Below are 15,899 nucleotides of genomic sequence, written 5' to 3' on the forward strand. Positions count from 1 at the left end.
AAAGACAGGGCTGGGAGGCAGGAGCCAGCGCGGGGCCAGGAGGGACAGAGGGATGACTTGGGTGGAGGCATATGCCAGCTGGCACGGCAGGCTGCGGGGAGGAGGCTTGCAGGGAGCGCGCAGGCTCTGTGTTACCTAACATCTTTATCCCTTGCATTTTTTCCTTCAGTCGGGAATTCTCCTCCACTAGGCGCTCAAAAGCTGCGGAAGCCTCTCCCAGAGGCACGCCGCCCCCAGGGTCGTAGATCCGGTATGGTCCTCTCCCTTCCATGAGGGTGGCTCAACCCCTGCCGTGGCGCCCACCTGGCTGTAAGGACAACAGCAGTACATGAGGGGGCTGGCCAGGCCATTGATGCGTCCTAGTCCATCAACGCCCCCGGAAGGCGGTCCCCATCACCCGGGAGAGAACACAGCGCTTGAGGCTGGTCTGGCCACAGGACAGCAGAGCAGCACGGTCGCCTCCTTTGAGCTGGACGCTGTGTCTCTATTAAGAGACAAGCCCAGACTGGCATCAGTCTCTTTAAGCAGTCTCACGGCACTGCTGGCCTCACTTGGAACAGCAATCCACTTGAGGTACCAGTGCGGTACAGGAAAGAGCAAGGGACTTGGGAGTCAAACAGCCTGAGTTCACGTCCTGTCAGTGGGCTCCAGAAGGACAGGGACCCTGCCTCGCTGTGGCCCCAGCGCCCAGCTTGGTACAGCTATAAAGTGAGTGCCCAGTGAGCACTTAGTGAATGAATCAACGGTCTTGCCATTAACTCACCGCGGGATCGCGGGCAGTCCCTTCCCCACACTGAGGGGAAATGAAAGTCTTACACTAAATCAGTGATCTTCAGAGTAAGACGCCTGGGCCCTAAGGGATAAGCAAGTCAATCCAATCCCAAGCTTCATTTATAGGTACGTTCTCTTCTCTAAAAGAAAGAAGAAGAAGAAAAAACCCTGACTAATATTTAATATACTAATTGACACTGTCACCCTCGTCCTTCAGTCCCGTATCACGTACGGTCTGTCCCTTCCAGTTCTAATGAACAGATGAATTTTCCATCCAACCACTATCTACTCATGCAGCCAGGGTTTTGCACCCATCTGTTCAATTTCGTCTGCTTTATTTCGTTTGACAGCGCCGTGCAAAGTGATTTCAGAATTTCAGTTCTGTAACTGAGTATAGAAACGTCCTTCGTCCATTCATTCACTCAGCAGGCATTTCCTGGTCATCTACTCTGTGCTAGGTACCAGGCCGGGTGCCGGGAAATGATCAGCTAATAAGACAGACAAGAAGTCCTCATGGGGCTCACATTCTAGTGGCCAAGATAGACAGATGACAGAAAGGTTGATAAACATGGTATTAGGGGTGACGAAAACATCTCTGGACAAAAGTCAAGCGGGGAAGCATGAGGTAGGGACTTTAATTTTAAGTGGAGCCGTCAGGAAAGATCTCACAGAGAAGGAGGCATTTTAGCAAAGACCCGAAGGGGCTGAGGGAACTAGCCATCTGAGGGAAGAGTATTTTTGGCAGAGAGGAGAGTTAAGTGCAAAGGCCCGGAGGCTGAAAAACTGATCCAGTTTCCAGCCCGGCAAAGAGCTAGCCGACAGGAAAGAGCTCCCAGAGGGCTCCACCGGGGGCCCCAAAACCACCCTTCCAAGATCACCACCCCCAGGGCAAAACAAATGTTTCAGTCCGGAATCCTCAAAGGCCCTTTGAGCACCCACACAGCGCTCACTGAAAGAAAAGAGAAGGAGGATTAATAACGGCAGCCCTATTCATTAATCGGGACTAATCATGCCAGCCCCACTCGCTCCGGGGACATTATCTCCGTTAAGCCCTGCAACAACCCTACGAGACAAACTGCATTATCCTCATTGTGTGAGGGAGGCTTCGTGAGGTGAAGTAACACAGCCAGGATTACCTCAGAGAGTCAAGATGCAAATCCAGTTCTGCCTAAGCAAGTGAGTTAAATTAACCCCCTGCTACATTGGCCCCACACCCCCAACAGGACTCAGGCCCGAGGGGCGGAGAGCGAGTTCCAGCCTGCGGGGTAACACCTGCCCAGCCATCACGTACCTTCTGGGCATCTCCCCCACCTTGCGGCACAAGAAATAACAAAGATTTTGCCCCGAGGGCCCATTTTACCACAGAATGACGTGGGCCAGAACGAAACACAGAGTTCTGGTGAGTGGGACCCGTCCCCCAAAGACGGAGAAGCAGAAGATGAACACACACTTCGAGAGGCACCCACGCCCAGCTGGGCCCCACAGAAGCAAAGGACAGCTGCCCACACGCCCAACACAAAAGTCATCACTTAGTTTAGGGGGGACTTGTTTTCAACTTGAAAAGGTCAAAGTTACACAGCAGAGCAGTTCAAGCACCGAAGATCACTAAAGTATGAGGCAGTGCGGATAAAGAACTCAGCACGATGACTGGCCTATCGCAAGGTGCTCCAAATGTTGGTAGACGTGGGGGGCGGGGAGGCCTTCCTCTGCGCTCCCCACTCCTCATGCGCCTCTCCAGCAAAACTTACTGCCCAGGGTGCCGTGTATGTGACCAGCGTAAGCACTTGCACATTTGACTGAGAAGGTCCTGGAAGGGGGGGAGCGTGCTCTGCTCATCTGGCACCAGCATAGGTCTGGCGCTTGGAAGCCATGACTGAGAACTGAACGGAGCTCCCAAATAGGGAGACAGAAGGCTGGAAGAGGCTTGTAGCTGCTTTTGGTGATAAGTGGACCCACGTGTCCTAGGTCCTGCTCACCTCTCTACACTCGCCCTGAACAGAACTCACAGCTGACATTACGTGATGGTGTGGGTATGTTTTGTACTCTACAGCTGGCTTGCCCAGTAGACCAGGAGCTCCCTAAGAGCAGGGCCAAGTCTACCTTGTCCGCCAGTGTATCTTCAGAGTGGCCCGGAACACAGCTTCCGTAAGCCTTTAATCGGAGAGACTGAAGGACCAAAGGAGCCTATGACCTGCCTCTGCCTCCTGAGAGGCCATGTGAAAGCATTCCGAGACCCTGGCTGTGACCCACCAACCAGTGGTACTCTGGACACCCATGTACTTCTGGAACCAGGGCCAGAACAACAGACACATGGCCAAACGACAGAGCAGGATGTGGGGTACAGGAACTGAAACCCCATCTCCATGTCCTCCAAACTGTGTGATGCTCAGGTTCTCCCTCAGCATTGGGGAGCTGACATGGAAGGGGGTTCAAGAAAGCCAAGGAAGGAGCAAACAGGGCTACTCCCCCTGATTCCGGCCTTGTAGGCAGAGCGGGGGCAAGGCAAGAGAACAGGCTGGCAGGCAGTAGGCCAACAGAACCCCACACAAAGCAGCCCGATGTGAGAAAACCCTCTCTGGAGCTCAGGGGAGCCACCCAGGGGAGGGCCTGGACTTCTGGAGGGAAGAAACACAAAAAGAGAAATGGGGAATTTCCACGTCCTGCTGACCTCACGCCCAGATGGTCAGCGGCAGTTCCAGGATGACTGCCGGGCAGACAGGAACTCTCCTCCTGTCAGTATAGTTTCTAGAATGTTTCCTGAAAAGGGGAATCATTCCCAGGATGACAGAGCTGGAAGGGAATCTCCAAGGGCAACAGGATGACCCATTAGCAGGCATCCAGAGGCCCTCTGAGGGAGGGGCTGCGCCGCTCTCCTGCCTCCTAGGCGGACAGCTCCTCTCGGCTTGTCTCAGCTCGTCACGGACAGCAGAGTGTGTGTGGAGGGGGAAGGAGGTGCGGACCCCAGGCTCTACTCGAGGCAGTACCTGAGGTCGGTGCCCAGGCAACCAGGGCATCAGCTCAACTGACTCTCCCTCACGGTGTGAGGGCAACGAGTCAGGGCCCAGACCTGAAGACCAAGTCACCCAACATGTCAGGATGGAGTGGGACCAGAAGGTCCTTGGTCTCTCTCCAGTCTGCCCACTGCCCTCGCCCTCCGTTTCCGCTCCTGCACTAAGATCACTGCAAAGCAGAGACCCCATCCCACGTTCTCATGGGACCTGGCCAGAATCCGTGGCCAGCTGGGCCTGGAGCCAGCAGCTACGCATCGGCAGCTACCCCCCCACCATGCAGCGGGACCCCAAGCCATCTTCGGAACCTAGAAACAGCCAGTAATAAGGAGCAACCACTCAGACCTCCCCCCTAGACGAGAGCTCAGCTGACAGGTGGCCAGAGCGGGACCCGCTGGAACCAGAAAGGCGCAGTTTGGGGAAGAAAGGGGCCCAGACAGACGGGAGGCCAGGCGGCGACCACAGAGCGTGAGGATGGAAATGATACTGCTGAACCTGAAGGAGCCACCAGCCCCAGAGAGGAGGTGGCGTGACAAAGTGACAGGAGAGCAGCTGAGGGGGTGGGAGGGGGGCAGGAGCGTGAGCCCAGGTCACAACCTCATCTGAGAAGAAAAGATTTGAAAGAGGCTAGAGCTGGAACTGAACTTCTATCCCCGCTCCCGCACTGAAGAGCTCTGGCCCATCGGATACTGTCTCGTGATCAGCCGCGTGCTGGGGCCAGGAGGGGGGCTCCCTGGCCCTCCAAAGGAGAGGAGTTTACATAGCCCGTAACATCTGCAAAATACCCAGTATCCTCCCAAGCTTCGTTTTTTCCAACTGATTGACATAACAGTCTTGGGAAGAAGGCAGAGCTATGTCTGTTGGACAGACGAGGACACTGAGGCCCACTTGGGAACGTTAGTGAGCTCAAACTAAGGCCACTGGGCACTGGCTGCACGCTGGGGGAAATGAAGTTCTCCTTGCTCCAGAGGGAAAAGTCTGAGCAGATCTCTGGTACCGGGAGTCAGGAGGTCCCAGGAGGTCCCAGGAGGTAGCCAACGGCCACCTCCCCAGGCAGAGGCAGGGGCTGCTGGGGATGCCAGTGGGAGGGGCTAACAGAGGGCTGAAGGGAAGCAGTCTCTGGGAAAGAAGGCCCAGGTCAGAAAGTCAGAAGGTGCTGGCATCTACTCTGCTGCCTTTCATGGCCATGGGCAAGCCTGTCCACTCTCTCCACATCGGCTCCCTCGTGTGCAAAGGGAGGAGTCCGGACTAGAGAGAAACCAGGTGATGGTGTCATGCTGGCCTAAGGATCCACGGAGACCCAAGCCTCAGGAGGCAGCAGCAAAGCAAGGAAAGAGAGGAGATCCGACGTGCTCAGCATGGTACAGCCACAGAGTCAGGAAGGAAGGGTCCCGGCGCAATGCAGGGCGTTGGGGTAAGCAGGTGAGGCACACAGCACAACATCGAAAGGGGCACTTGGGGGCAAGCACACGCCCCTGAGCAGGAGCCCCACCCCTGGGCTGCACCTGGGGGCCTGACCGGTGTCCACCCTTCCCCCGTCCCAGCCCTGTCCGCCCCTGGAGGCTGCGCGCCCTCTCTGAGCTTCCGCTGCCTCTGCTACAAAACTGGGAGAATGAGAGAACCCGCCTGCTGTCAGATAATGAAATCAAATGCAACGATATGTGTACAGTGGGAACAGAGCTCTCACTTTCTACTTTTTACTTCCTGATTACTTGATTTACTCAACAAGAAACACATTCATTTTATACTAATAAAATTTCCGAAGTAATACTGATGTGTGTATAGCACCTAGTTAAATGCCTGGCACGCAGTGGGTTCTCAGTAAAAGGTTGGGGCAGCCCCATAACCCTGCCCCACGGATTTAGGGCCGAGTCTGCCCCACTCCCATCTACTCCCTCTTTTAATGGAGTTTTTAGGTTCCTCCGCCGGCTCAGTAAGCAAGGTCGTGACACCCACTTAATTTCTGGTAACTGCAAAAAGCCGTTAAGCAGGGATGCTGGTCCAACCACAGCCAGTGATGAGGCTGCTCCCAAAAGCCGACGGACCGAGAAACCATACTCTGGAAACACTGGGAAGCATCTGAGGCTGCTTTTCCTCAACTGTAGGTGGGGATACCCTGCGGTGCCCCCCAGGGATGACAGGAAGTCACGAAAGCACCTTGCAAACGAAAGCAAAAATCTCTCCATATTCGCACTTTATGATGATCTCTGGCCTTACCCCCCCAACCCCATTTCACCATCAGGGGAACTACGGACACAGGGCCATCCATCAAGGAGCCCACCCTGGCATCCTCGCCATGAGCCAAGGACTTACTCGGTCTTTGCAACAATTCAGTAATAAGGAGGCTGCGGGCGGAGCCTGTGACCCAAGGAACTGGGCCCAGAAGCTGTGGGATCCAGCAGGGTCCGCCGGAGCAAACATCTTCCCCTTGCGGGCCTCACTTTCCCAAAAGGAGGGGTTTGTATTTGCAACCCTAGCAATAACATAAGGGATCGACTAGGCCATCTTTAAGGCCCTTCTAGTTCTGACATTCCAGAACTTGCAATTTATTATCACTCCTTTCTGTAACCGTCGGGACCTTGAGAAGGCCGCTCTCCTCAGCTCCAATCTAATGCTCTGTCCCAAACGCCCAAGTGGATTTCGCTGAACCAAGAGTTCTCCTGCAAGTGCTATCGGGGTGCCTTCACCTCCCCCAAGGACAGTCAGAGACCCGCAGATGATGTCTGCAGCCCTTCGCTGGGTCCTCGCCTCCTCCCTAGCATGCACCCAGGTGCCAGCCCAGCTTGCGGACTGTGTCCCTCACACACAGTGCGCATCTTCTCTGTGTCCTCCTGCCTCCCCTCCCCTGCGCTGACTCACCCTCCGAGGGAGCCCCACTGCCTCTACTCAGCCCCCGACACCCAGGCTCCACGCCACAGCCTGGGGACAAGGGGGTGGACCAGAGCCATGAGCGAGGACACTGCGAAAGAAGGACAAGGAGCCTCTGCTGAGGGCTGGGAGATAAGTGCTGCCATCGGCCAGGCGCCGAGCTGCGTCATGAGGCACATGACCTCATTTAAAAATTATCCCTGTTTTCTAGCAAGGACACCTCCTCTCAGCCAGATAGTGGTATTTCTATTTTTCAGATAAGGAAGCAGACTCAGAGAGGTGAAGTCACTTGCCTAAGAACACACAGCTGGTGAGCGGCAGAACAATGAATTCGGGCTCAGCGTGCCAGGCTCCAGCCCTGCTGCCCTCTCCACCGGCCTGAGAGACAACGGGCTGAAGCTCAGTGGGAGGAAACCAGTCCTGCCGTCCGGCTGTCTGGAACAGACTCCCACGTTCCCAGCCCCTGCCGCTACTTTCTCCAGCCTTGTGTACAACCAGGTCCCGGTCTGCCCCTGATCACCCGCAGTCACCGGGGTTAGACTCTCAGGCTGCAAGGACGCTCCCCAGGGGAGCCAAGGGACTCCAGATGACCATCTTTAGTGACCCCAATTCCTCCTTAAGGACCCTCCCTTGGGTAGCCAACACTGGCTGTCATCAGACTACTCCCAGTTCTCCCTCCCTTACTCTGCCCTCTAGGGTTCTGGAATCAGGAACATGATATCCCTCAACTCCAGTTCAGCCCTGAAGACATTCTCTTGAAGATAATCAGACCGTGTTCCCTGTGCTGTTCCTTGAAGGAGTGGCTTGCAGAGCACTCCCTATCCACCCCCCTCAGCCCTCTACCCCTACCCTATCTGTAGCAGGTCCGGAAAGTGGACACAACACTCCAGGCGTGGTTTATCTGACCAAACAGAGGAACTTTCACCCTCACCTTTTTTAGGTATTATGTTTCTATTGATGTAGCCTTGTGTACACCTGTTTTTGCTAGAGCTCGGGTACCCACAGCAAAGAATGTCCTTTCTCAATGATGACAACACCTGCCTGCATGCCTGATTAGCTGAGAACAAAGTTCTCTTACAGAAGTATGCCTTGAGGTTTCAGTTATCTACAGGGCCGGAGGTTACTGCTTGAATCAGTAATCCTCTACCTAAGAATCTAGAAATCTCTGTGTCACTGCCCACAGGGGCTGAACAAAGATGTGCATTGCCACATGCTTTTTAACAGCAAAAATGTCCTAAATGTCCACCAGGGAGGCACTGGTTTAATAAACCACAGTGTAGTCACTCACTGGAATAGTATGCAGCCATCAAAAAGAATGGGGCACACTGCTGTGCAAGGACATAGAAAGATGTCCATAAAATATCATTAAGAATAAAAAACTATACTAGAATACTATTTTTTAAGTTTATTTATTTATTTTAGTAATCTCTACACCCAATGTGGAGCTCTAACTTATGACCTGGAGACCAAGTGCCATATGCTCTTCTGACTGAGCCAGCCAGGCAGCCCAGGATACTTCTTTTTTTTAAACATATAACTACATACATTTCTATATGTATATATGTACATATATACATATATGTATAAAATCTTAAATGTGCATAGGAAAAGGTTTGGAAAGATATACACCAAACTGCTACTGGCAAACAGCTCTAGAAAGGGACCTGGGACAGGAACTGGAAACAAAAGAAACATTTATTTTACCTACAAAATTTAAACTCTTTACAGGGGAAATCTAGTCCTGTTCTATTAAAAAATTAATTTAAAAATATAGTGGGAACAGGGGCAGGGGAGAAGAAGACAGCTTTCACTTTTTACTTTACACCTTTTGTATTGCTTGAGTTTGGGGGGTTTTTCCCTCCAATGAGGATGTTACATGGTAGCTTTTTTAAAGGGGATATTTTAAAATAAGTTTTAAAAATGTAAGTGTCTCGACAAGGTCAGAATAATAGGGAAGGCCCGCTGTTCTGGCACCAAATAAGGCTGGAGGGCTATGGGCAGGGGTGAGAGCTCATTATGTACCCGCCTCACACGGACACACAACGCGAGCGGGATCTGATCGCCAACAAGGAGAAAAAGTCCGGGAACAAGTCTTCTACTCAGGAAAGTCAGTGGATGGAGAGTTGGCAACTGCAGAGAAGAGCTTCAACCTGGACCCCAGCAGAAAGGATCTGGCTTAAGAAGGCCAGGGCTGGCGTTGAGGTGACAAAGATGGGAAGAGAAGCAGCAGTCTTTGGAAAACCACTCTCAACTGGGAACCAGTACAAAGTTCCCCGCCCATTGCCTATGGGTCCTCACACCAGGTACACCTGTTCTGCTGTGAAGGAAGCCGAGCCCCGACAGGTGCAGGGCTTGGCTCAAGGCTGCACAATTCCCAGGGGACAAAGCAGAACCCACATCTGATCATCACATCACTGGTCCCACCCTGAATTCCTGCCGCCAAAGGCTCCCTGGGAAGACAGCCCCGGCAACCCCAACCCACCTTCCTTCTACCACGTGCATGCCTCCTCTCAGCTCCTGGGATCCACAGGTGCACACACTCCACGCCTAGAAGCCTGCTTTCCTCCCAGCAGCTGGGACCTCACTTACCCAGGAGGAGTGCCTCAACTATCAGCTATGGGGACAAAGGGGTCTACCCTTAGGCAAAGGGATGAAGGACTTGGCGGTCCTTCTGTCTCCCAGTCCCCACTATGCCCAAAGCTGGTTTACCCAATGAAGGGTTTCTCCAAACCCGTAACTCCCCCCTCTAAGGGGGAAGAGGACAACTTTTAAGAATTCCCCTTCTCTAAACATCGTAGAAGGAGGGCTCATTAAGTTCAAATCCTGGCTCTCTGCTCCTTTGCCACATGACCTTGAGCTGGCCTCACTTTCCTTGTTCTTCCCTGTGGAAATGGTGGGAGGACCAACTAGGAACCACAGAGCTCTCTAGAGACCTTAAAGGGCCACCCCAACAGGAGCCATAATGGCTTGGAGGGGACAACTGGACAGGGGAAAGACCACTCAGATAAAAGCCAGAGACATCTTGTTTTAGCAGCAAAGGCTGGAAACTACCTAATGAAGATGAAAACAAATAAATACATTGGGGCAAGTTCATACCAGGGAATATGACAGAGCCGTGAAAAGGAATGCACTACAGCTAGAGATATGACCATGACTGAATCTCCCAAATAGAATACTAAGCAAAACAAGGAAGTTGCAGAATACAGACAGTTCGGTGGCACTTACAGGGCATTCTTAAACATACAAAACAGTACTACATATTGTGTAAGGAGGCCTGTATTTACAATAAAACTATAGAGAAATATAAGAGAATAAACTTTAATTTCAGAACACCTGCTACTTCTAGATGGGAGGGAAAGGGGATGATCCAGGAGAAATTTCAGGTGTACAGAAAATGTGTTATTTCCGAAGCCAGATGGGTGGGTGCCCAGTGTGTGCACGTTACCCTCTGTGTCTGAGAAATTCCTTCATATTTTCCAAAAGTCAGTATTGCTATCCTTCGACTCTTGTTCTTCCCAGGGGTTGGGCCGGGGGAGGGGAGAGCACTGGCAGAGGCAGAAGTGGGGATGTGGAGGGACCAGGGTTCCTTGGACCACTGATGAAGCCGGCCACGATGAAGGCCCAGGACGATGGCCTGTCAGACAGTGGAAAGTGGAGCGAGCACTCTCCAGTGTGGGTGGAGACCAAACCAAAGGCCCCTGACTCATGGGACACCCCCCACGCCCGCCCTAAAAATACCAGCTCTGGCCTCTGAGTATGACTCCTTGGTGACACAACTCCCACCGCTCCCCCGCCCTCCCCCCCACGCGTACATCTGCTGGGCCACCCGGTCTGTCCACCCTGTAGGTGTTGAAGGGCACAGGGGACAGCTTCAGGGTGAGGTCCCTGGGGAGAGAAGAGCTCAGCCCTGTCTGGGGACAGACAGCCCACTGCTCCTCAGGCCAGTCATCTGTTCCTTTTGGAAGAGTGACTGTCCTGGGCCAGTCATGGGGGAAAAAACATCAAAAACTTCCTGCAACTAACAGGCCACCGTGACTGCCAGGGTCTGTCTCTGGAGGTTGGGAAGCTCTGCTCCGGAGAACAAAGGGACCTTCTCCCTGCTTCCCTGTGCCTCCATTCTGGCAACTCTCCAGGGGGCCCCAGACACCCTCCCTTCAAAGAGGGACAGGGAAAAGAGAAGCAGGCACTGTGGACAGGCCGGGGTGCCACAGCACAGAGAAGTGTGCTGGGAGGGTGGGCACAGAGAGGCCTGGCCCCGTGCGAAGAGCTCGGGAATGGACGGACCCAGAGAGAGGGCAGCCCGGTCACTGGGCCACAGAGTTTTTAGAGCGGAAAGAGAACATTCTAAGACACCAGCCAGTTCAATCCCTTCATGCTGCAGCTGGGACACCAAACCAGAGAAGGAAAAAGACCTGCCCAAGGCTGCCTAGGGTGGCGGTGACACAGAGGGGAGGCAAACCTAGGCCTTCAGGTACCAGCTGTGCGCTCTCTTACCGCACGGGCCCATGCCCTTCCTCCCTCCAAGTGGCCAGGTGGGCAAGGCGGGACAATGGAGGTGAGAAAGGAAGACGCTGCACCCAGGGGGGCCCACGAAAGCTGACCGGCCATATCATGGGAAGAGGCTGCCTATTCGGTACAGCACTCCCTGACTCTGGGGGCACGGGTCAAGCTGAGACTGGATGATCACCTGCGGGGTGCTGGATGCTGTTGAGGGAATTTGGGCCAGCTGTCCTCTGTGCCCCTCCCACACGTAAGTGTCCACGTTTCCAAACAGGGATGGAAAGACGTCGGACTCAGAGCAAAGGACGACCCATCCAGAGAGGACACAGCAGGGTCCATAGGTGGCAGAGGGGTTAATAGCGAGTTATCCCAAAGCACGGAAAACTGGACCAATCCCACGATCTCCTACTGAAAGCCCATCAGTACGCTCACAATTATCCTCACTCTTAAGATCAGCAGCCGGCACTGAATGATCGCTTACCCTGCATGGCCCTGTGCTGTCCCATCCATTCGCAGCACCAGAGGAGACAGCACTGACATCAGAGGACCTTACAGACCAGGGGGCAGGGGCCACGCCCACTCAGGTGCGCCAAACTCGGAAGCACACGCTTTCCACCAGGGTTCCCGGCGGCAGCAGCATGGACACCACGCACTGGATCAGCCCCCTGGGGACACAGCCACCCAGCCACCCACTATGTTCAACAAGGCACCCAGGCGCTTCACATGCGCACCTACGTTTGCCAACCAACCGCTCTCATCACTTCCCGATGCTGCCGACAGGGAGAAACCACAACTTCTCTGCCCGGTAGTCAAGACCTTAGGGTTTTTCCTGATCCAGCTGGTCAGCTCCCCCAACCCAGCAGAGCCCTACCCCAAATCCTCTACCCAGTCTACTAAGTATCAGAAGGCGCTCAAGCCCCACTCTGCACTCATCATCTTTCTACAGCCTGGCCACGAAGCTGCCTCCTCCTGCCCCAGAAGCCCCCTGACCACCTGGTGGCCCAAATTGCCCTGCGCTCCAGTGAGCCTTATGCCGGGCACTTGCTGGCACACGATGCTTTCCAGGTCACACTCGGAGCACATTTCTCCCCATTCCGCTACAAGTTCCTGGAGGGCCAGGCTCATTGCTTATGCACCTAAGCATGGCGCTCCTCTGCAAGCACTGGGCACGAGGCCGGTCAGGAAAAATTTGCTGACTGTAAGAAAGAAAGAAAAAAATCCCCTTGGGGAGCGAGATCTGGTTCTCATCCTGACGTTGCCACTACCTTTCTGGGACAAGTGCATTCTCATCTCTAGGCCTCAGTTCCCTCATCTGTAAAATGCACCATTATTCTAGTTTCCTCTACTCTACTCATCCACGGAACAAACCCAGCAGAGCCTTACCCCCAGACACTCTGCTCCAGGATCAGGGACGCACATGCACTGAGTGGTCCCTGCTCTCATCCTTCGGCTCCAGGAAAAGAGAAAAGCAATGAACAAGGAAACACTAAACATTATTATATTCTAGACACAAAGTTTCAGACATATCCTTTCTCATTCGCAAATAAACGAGATTTCAGAGCATGATGAGCGTACAAAAACACAATAGTAATATGACAGAAAGTGAAAAAAGGGGCCACTTTGCATAGAAAGGTCAGGGAAGGCCCCTCTAAGGAGGTGACATTTGAGACTTGACAGATAAGGAAGAACCAGCCATGTAAAGAAATGGGGAAAGGCGTTCCAGGCAGAAGGAACAGTACATACAAAGGCCTCAAGTCAAGAACAAGCTTGGCCTGTTGGAAGGAAAAAAAAGCAGGCTGTCATGGCTCAACTGCAGGGCAAGCAGCAGCAGTACCCAGGAGTACTCAGACAGACAGACAGACGACCTCCGACAATTGTGAGGTGCTCAAACCAGGTCGGCCCGACCCACCCCAGGACATCCGGGCCCCAACTCACAGGCAGCATCAGGAGTAAGGGTATGAGTCAGACCCCACAGCTTCCTGGGGCCCCCAAAGACCTGGTGTGGGCATAGGGGCAGGTACCACCTCTCAGCATGAGAGCCACTGTACCCCCAGGACACCCATGGGTGGGGGAAAACAGGATCACAGAAGTATGTAGAATACAAGACACTCACAACTACAGCTTCCCAGGGGGCCGTGATCAAGTGCTTCCATGAAGGGCCAGTTCCTGATTACATTATTTTCCCAGGACAGAGAGGACAGAAACTTTGGTCAGTGGAGAAGAAACAGGGCGATACTATTCAAGGCTTACTGGTCTTGGCCAAGTCTTAACCTTTGTGGGCCTCAATTTCCTCATTTGAAAATTGAGGCTACTACTAGTGACTATCTCCTAGGCTTGTTGAAAAGATTAAATGAGATACTGAATAGAAAGCACTGTGCCTGGCACAGGTAAGTGAACACTGTCTTCATCACTGCTCTTGGTTTTTGACAGCCTTGGTTCTGTCTGCTGTAAGCATATTAATACCACATCACAAGATTCCTCTGCCTTTGTGTTAATAAATATTCCAGCCTCCTAATGCAATATCCATGATCAGGGATAAAGAAAAAAAAATTGACAGCCATCTTTCCTGACCGCTCATCGGATGCTGAATTCCCCTCTATCATACCCTGCTGTTTGGAAAATACATGCTGATTAAATTCTATTTTCATGATACTGTGAAATTAAAATGATGCATTCAGAATCCACAGATTTCTCTGTACTGTCATTCTGCAAGGGGGTGGGGATAGTCGTTGCTGATTCTTCTGCATCATCCACAAACCACCCCCAACCAAAACACAATCTCTCACCCAGTCGCCCAAATTCATGCCCACCTCCATACACACAATTAATGAAGTACAATGTAATCACTTCCATGGGCACCATCTCACACACACGCATGCACGCACACAAATGTTCTACAGTGGAAAACTCACCCATACATAGAAACTCCACACCCAAAATCACTCCCAGAAACACTACAGCTACCCTGCACTGCAGACGCACACAAATGTTGCCTCCAACAATGTGCAAACTTAGAAACTGTACAGCAGGAACTCTGGGGCCAAATCCCAGGGTTCGAATCCTGACTTTGCAACTCCCCAGCTGTGTGACCCCAATCTCCAGGTGCCTCGGTTTCCTAAATTGTAAAATGGGAATGATGATAATAATAATATTCATTTTAAAGAAAGATGTGACAATTACAAGAGTTTAATACACGTAAAGGGTTTAGATCAGCACTTGGAAAGCGCCCAATAAATTATTATTTTCCTCATTACATGCGCACACGGCTTCCAAGCCTGTCTCGCACACTATAAACAGACGTGCGCCTGCCCACTCCCCGGACCCGGCTGGTCCGCACGCCCTGCACACCGCCTGCAAGCCGTTCCCAGACGCGCCCGCCCACGCAGTGCGCAGGCGCGCCCACCGCCCTCCGCGCGGGGTTAGGAATTCGCCGCGACCGAATCACCGCTGCCGGGACCTCACGCGCCGGGGCCCAGGCGCCGAGGAGGCCAGGCCACCCGGCCGGGCCCGACCATCCCCTTCCTCCGCGCCCCGCACTCCCGAAGCTCTGAACGGCTGGGTCGCGGACTCTCTTCCGCCCCATCCCCGCTCCGCCCGGCCGGCTTACCTGAGGTTGGGGACCCTGGGACACACCGCCCCCCCCCCTCCGCGTCCAGGCCCAGGTCTAGGGACGGGTTATCGGTCGCGACCCTCCAGCACTCCACGGGCTCCCGGGCCGGGGCGGGGGACCGCGCCGGGGACGAGGAAGTGTCGGGGGCAGGGCCGCCCTACCCCTGGGAAAGTCCCGGGTGATTGACAGGCCGCTCGTCCAATCGCGCTACGCCCTCGGGGCGGGCCCGCGGCCGCGGGGGTGGGACGGAGCGAAGTAAACAGCAGCCGCCCGGGGAGGTCAGTGGCCAAAAGCGGCCGAGCGGACACGGGTATCCCCTCCCGCGGGCCAGCCCCTCGGGCGGTGACCTCCGCGGCCTAGACAGCCCCTTTTCGCACTCCCGGCGCCGGAAGCCCCCGAGCCCGGGATGAGGCTGGAATTTCAGAGCGGAGACGAGCCGCAGAGACCACCCCCCATCCCTTCCTTGCTGCCCAGGGGCTCGCGGACCAGAGCAGGGAGGGGACTTGCCAAAAGGCACGTAAGCATGTGGAGCTGAGCCAGAGCTAGAGCTCAGGGCCCCAGAGTTAGGTCCAGGGCTCTCTGGAACAACTTCGCAGAGCTCCCAGAAATTCGAGCTGAAAGGACCTTCTAAACATTTTTTGCATACTTACTGCCCCAGACATTGTAAGCATTTTGCATGCATTGCTTTCTTTCTTTCTCAGGGCCACTCTAGTGAAATGGGTTTACCCCCTTGTTTACTGTAAATAAATTAATATAACAGGCACCGAGAGTTTAGTTGACAGTAAGTGGCTAAACCAAGACCCAAACTCCAGTGGGCAAATCCAGAGTCCGCCTCCCACCCTGTCTACCTATTTGTGAGCCTGATCATCCAAACAGCTGTGGGATTTCCCAAATCCTTAAGGAGCCGCTTGGTTTAGCAGTGGGAACACCTTCTTTAGTTTCTTTTTAAGCCCGTCGTTTTATTTAAGAGAGTTTTAGGACCTAAACTGGGGAAAAAGGACAGCTCTTTAAATGGGGGTAAATACAGCTTTATGAAAAACCTATTGCAAAAGACTCATTTCTCCGGAACTGATGAAAACTTAGTCATTGACAGGCCCTGGTCCTCAGAAAGGACTTGGTGAGCTCTTTCCTACGGGCCCTCA

The 15,899-nt window shown here is 53.5% G+C and overlaps 1 protein-coding gene across 6 annotated transcripts in view; it reads right to left on the reverse strand.

The window, feature by feature from the left end:
• TNIP1 (TNFAIP3 interacting protein 1) overlaps positions 1–14,956 on the reverse strand; it is a 43,227-nt gene extending 28,271 nt beyond the window's left edge. For 2 of the 6 annotated variants that reach the window (XM_026510803.4, XM_044388527.3), the window contains exons 1-2: positions 14,755–14,932; positions 136–307 (exon numbers count right to left, since the gene is read on the reverse strand). In XM_026510803.4, the coding sequence (XP_026366588.1) occupies positions 136–271 (136 nt within the window). In that variant the 5' untranslated portion in view covers positions 272–307; positions 14,755–14,932. Of the gene's footprint in view, positions 1–135; positions 308–763; positions 912–14,754 lie in introns of all 6 variants that reach the window. The other 4 variants (XM_057312273.1, XM_026510801.4, XM_048224241.2 and 1 more) reach the window with 4 other exon arrangements.
• Positions 14,957–15,899: the final 943 nt, after the last annotated feature.

The sequence above is a fragment of the Ursus arctos genome, unplaced genomic scaffold, assembly GCF_023065955.2.
Source record: "Ursus arctos isolate Adak ecotype North America unplaced genomic scaffold, UrsArc2.0 scaffold_15, whole genome shotgun sequence".
Classification (NCBI taxonomy): domain Eukaryota; kingdom Metazoa; phylum Chordata; class Mammalia; order Carnivora; family Ursidae; genus Ursus; species Ursus arctos.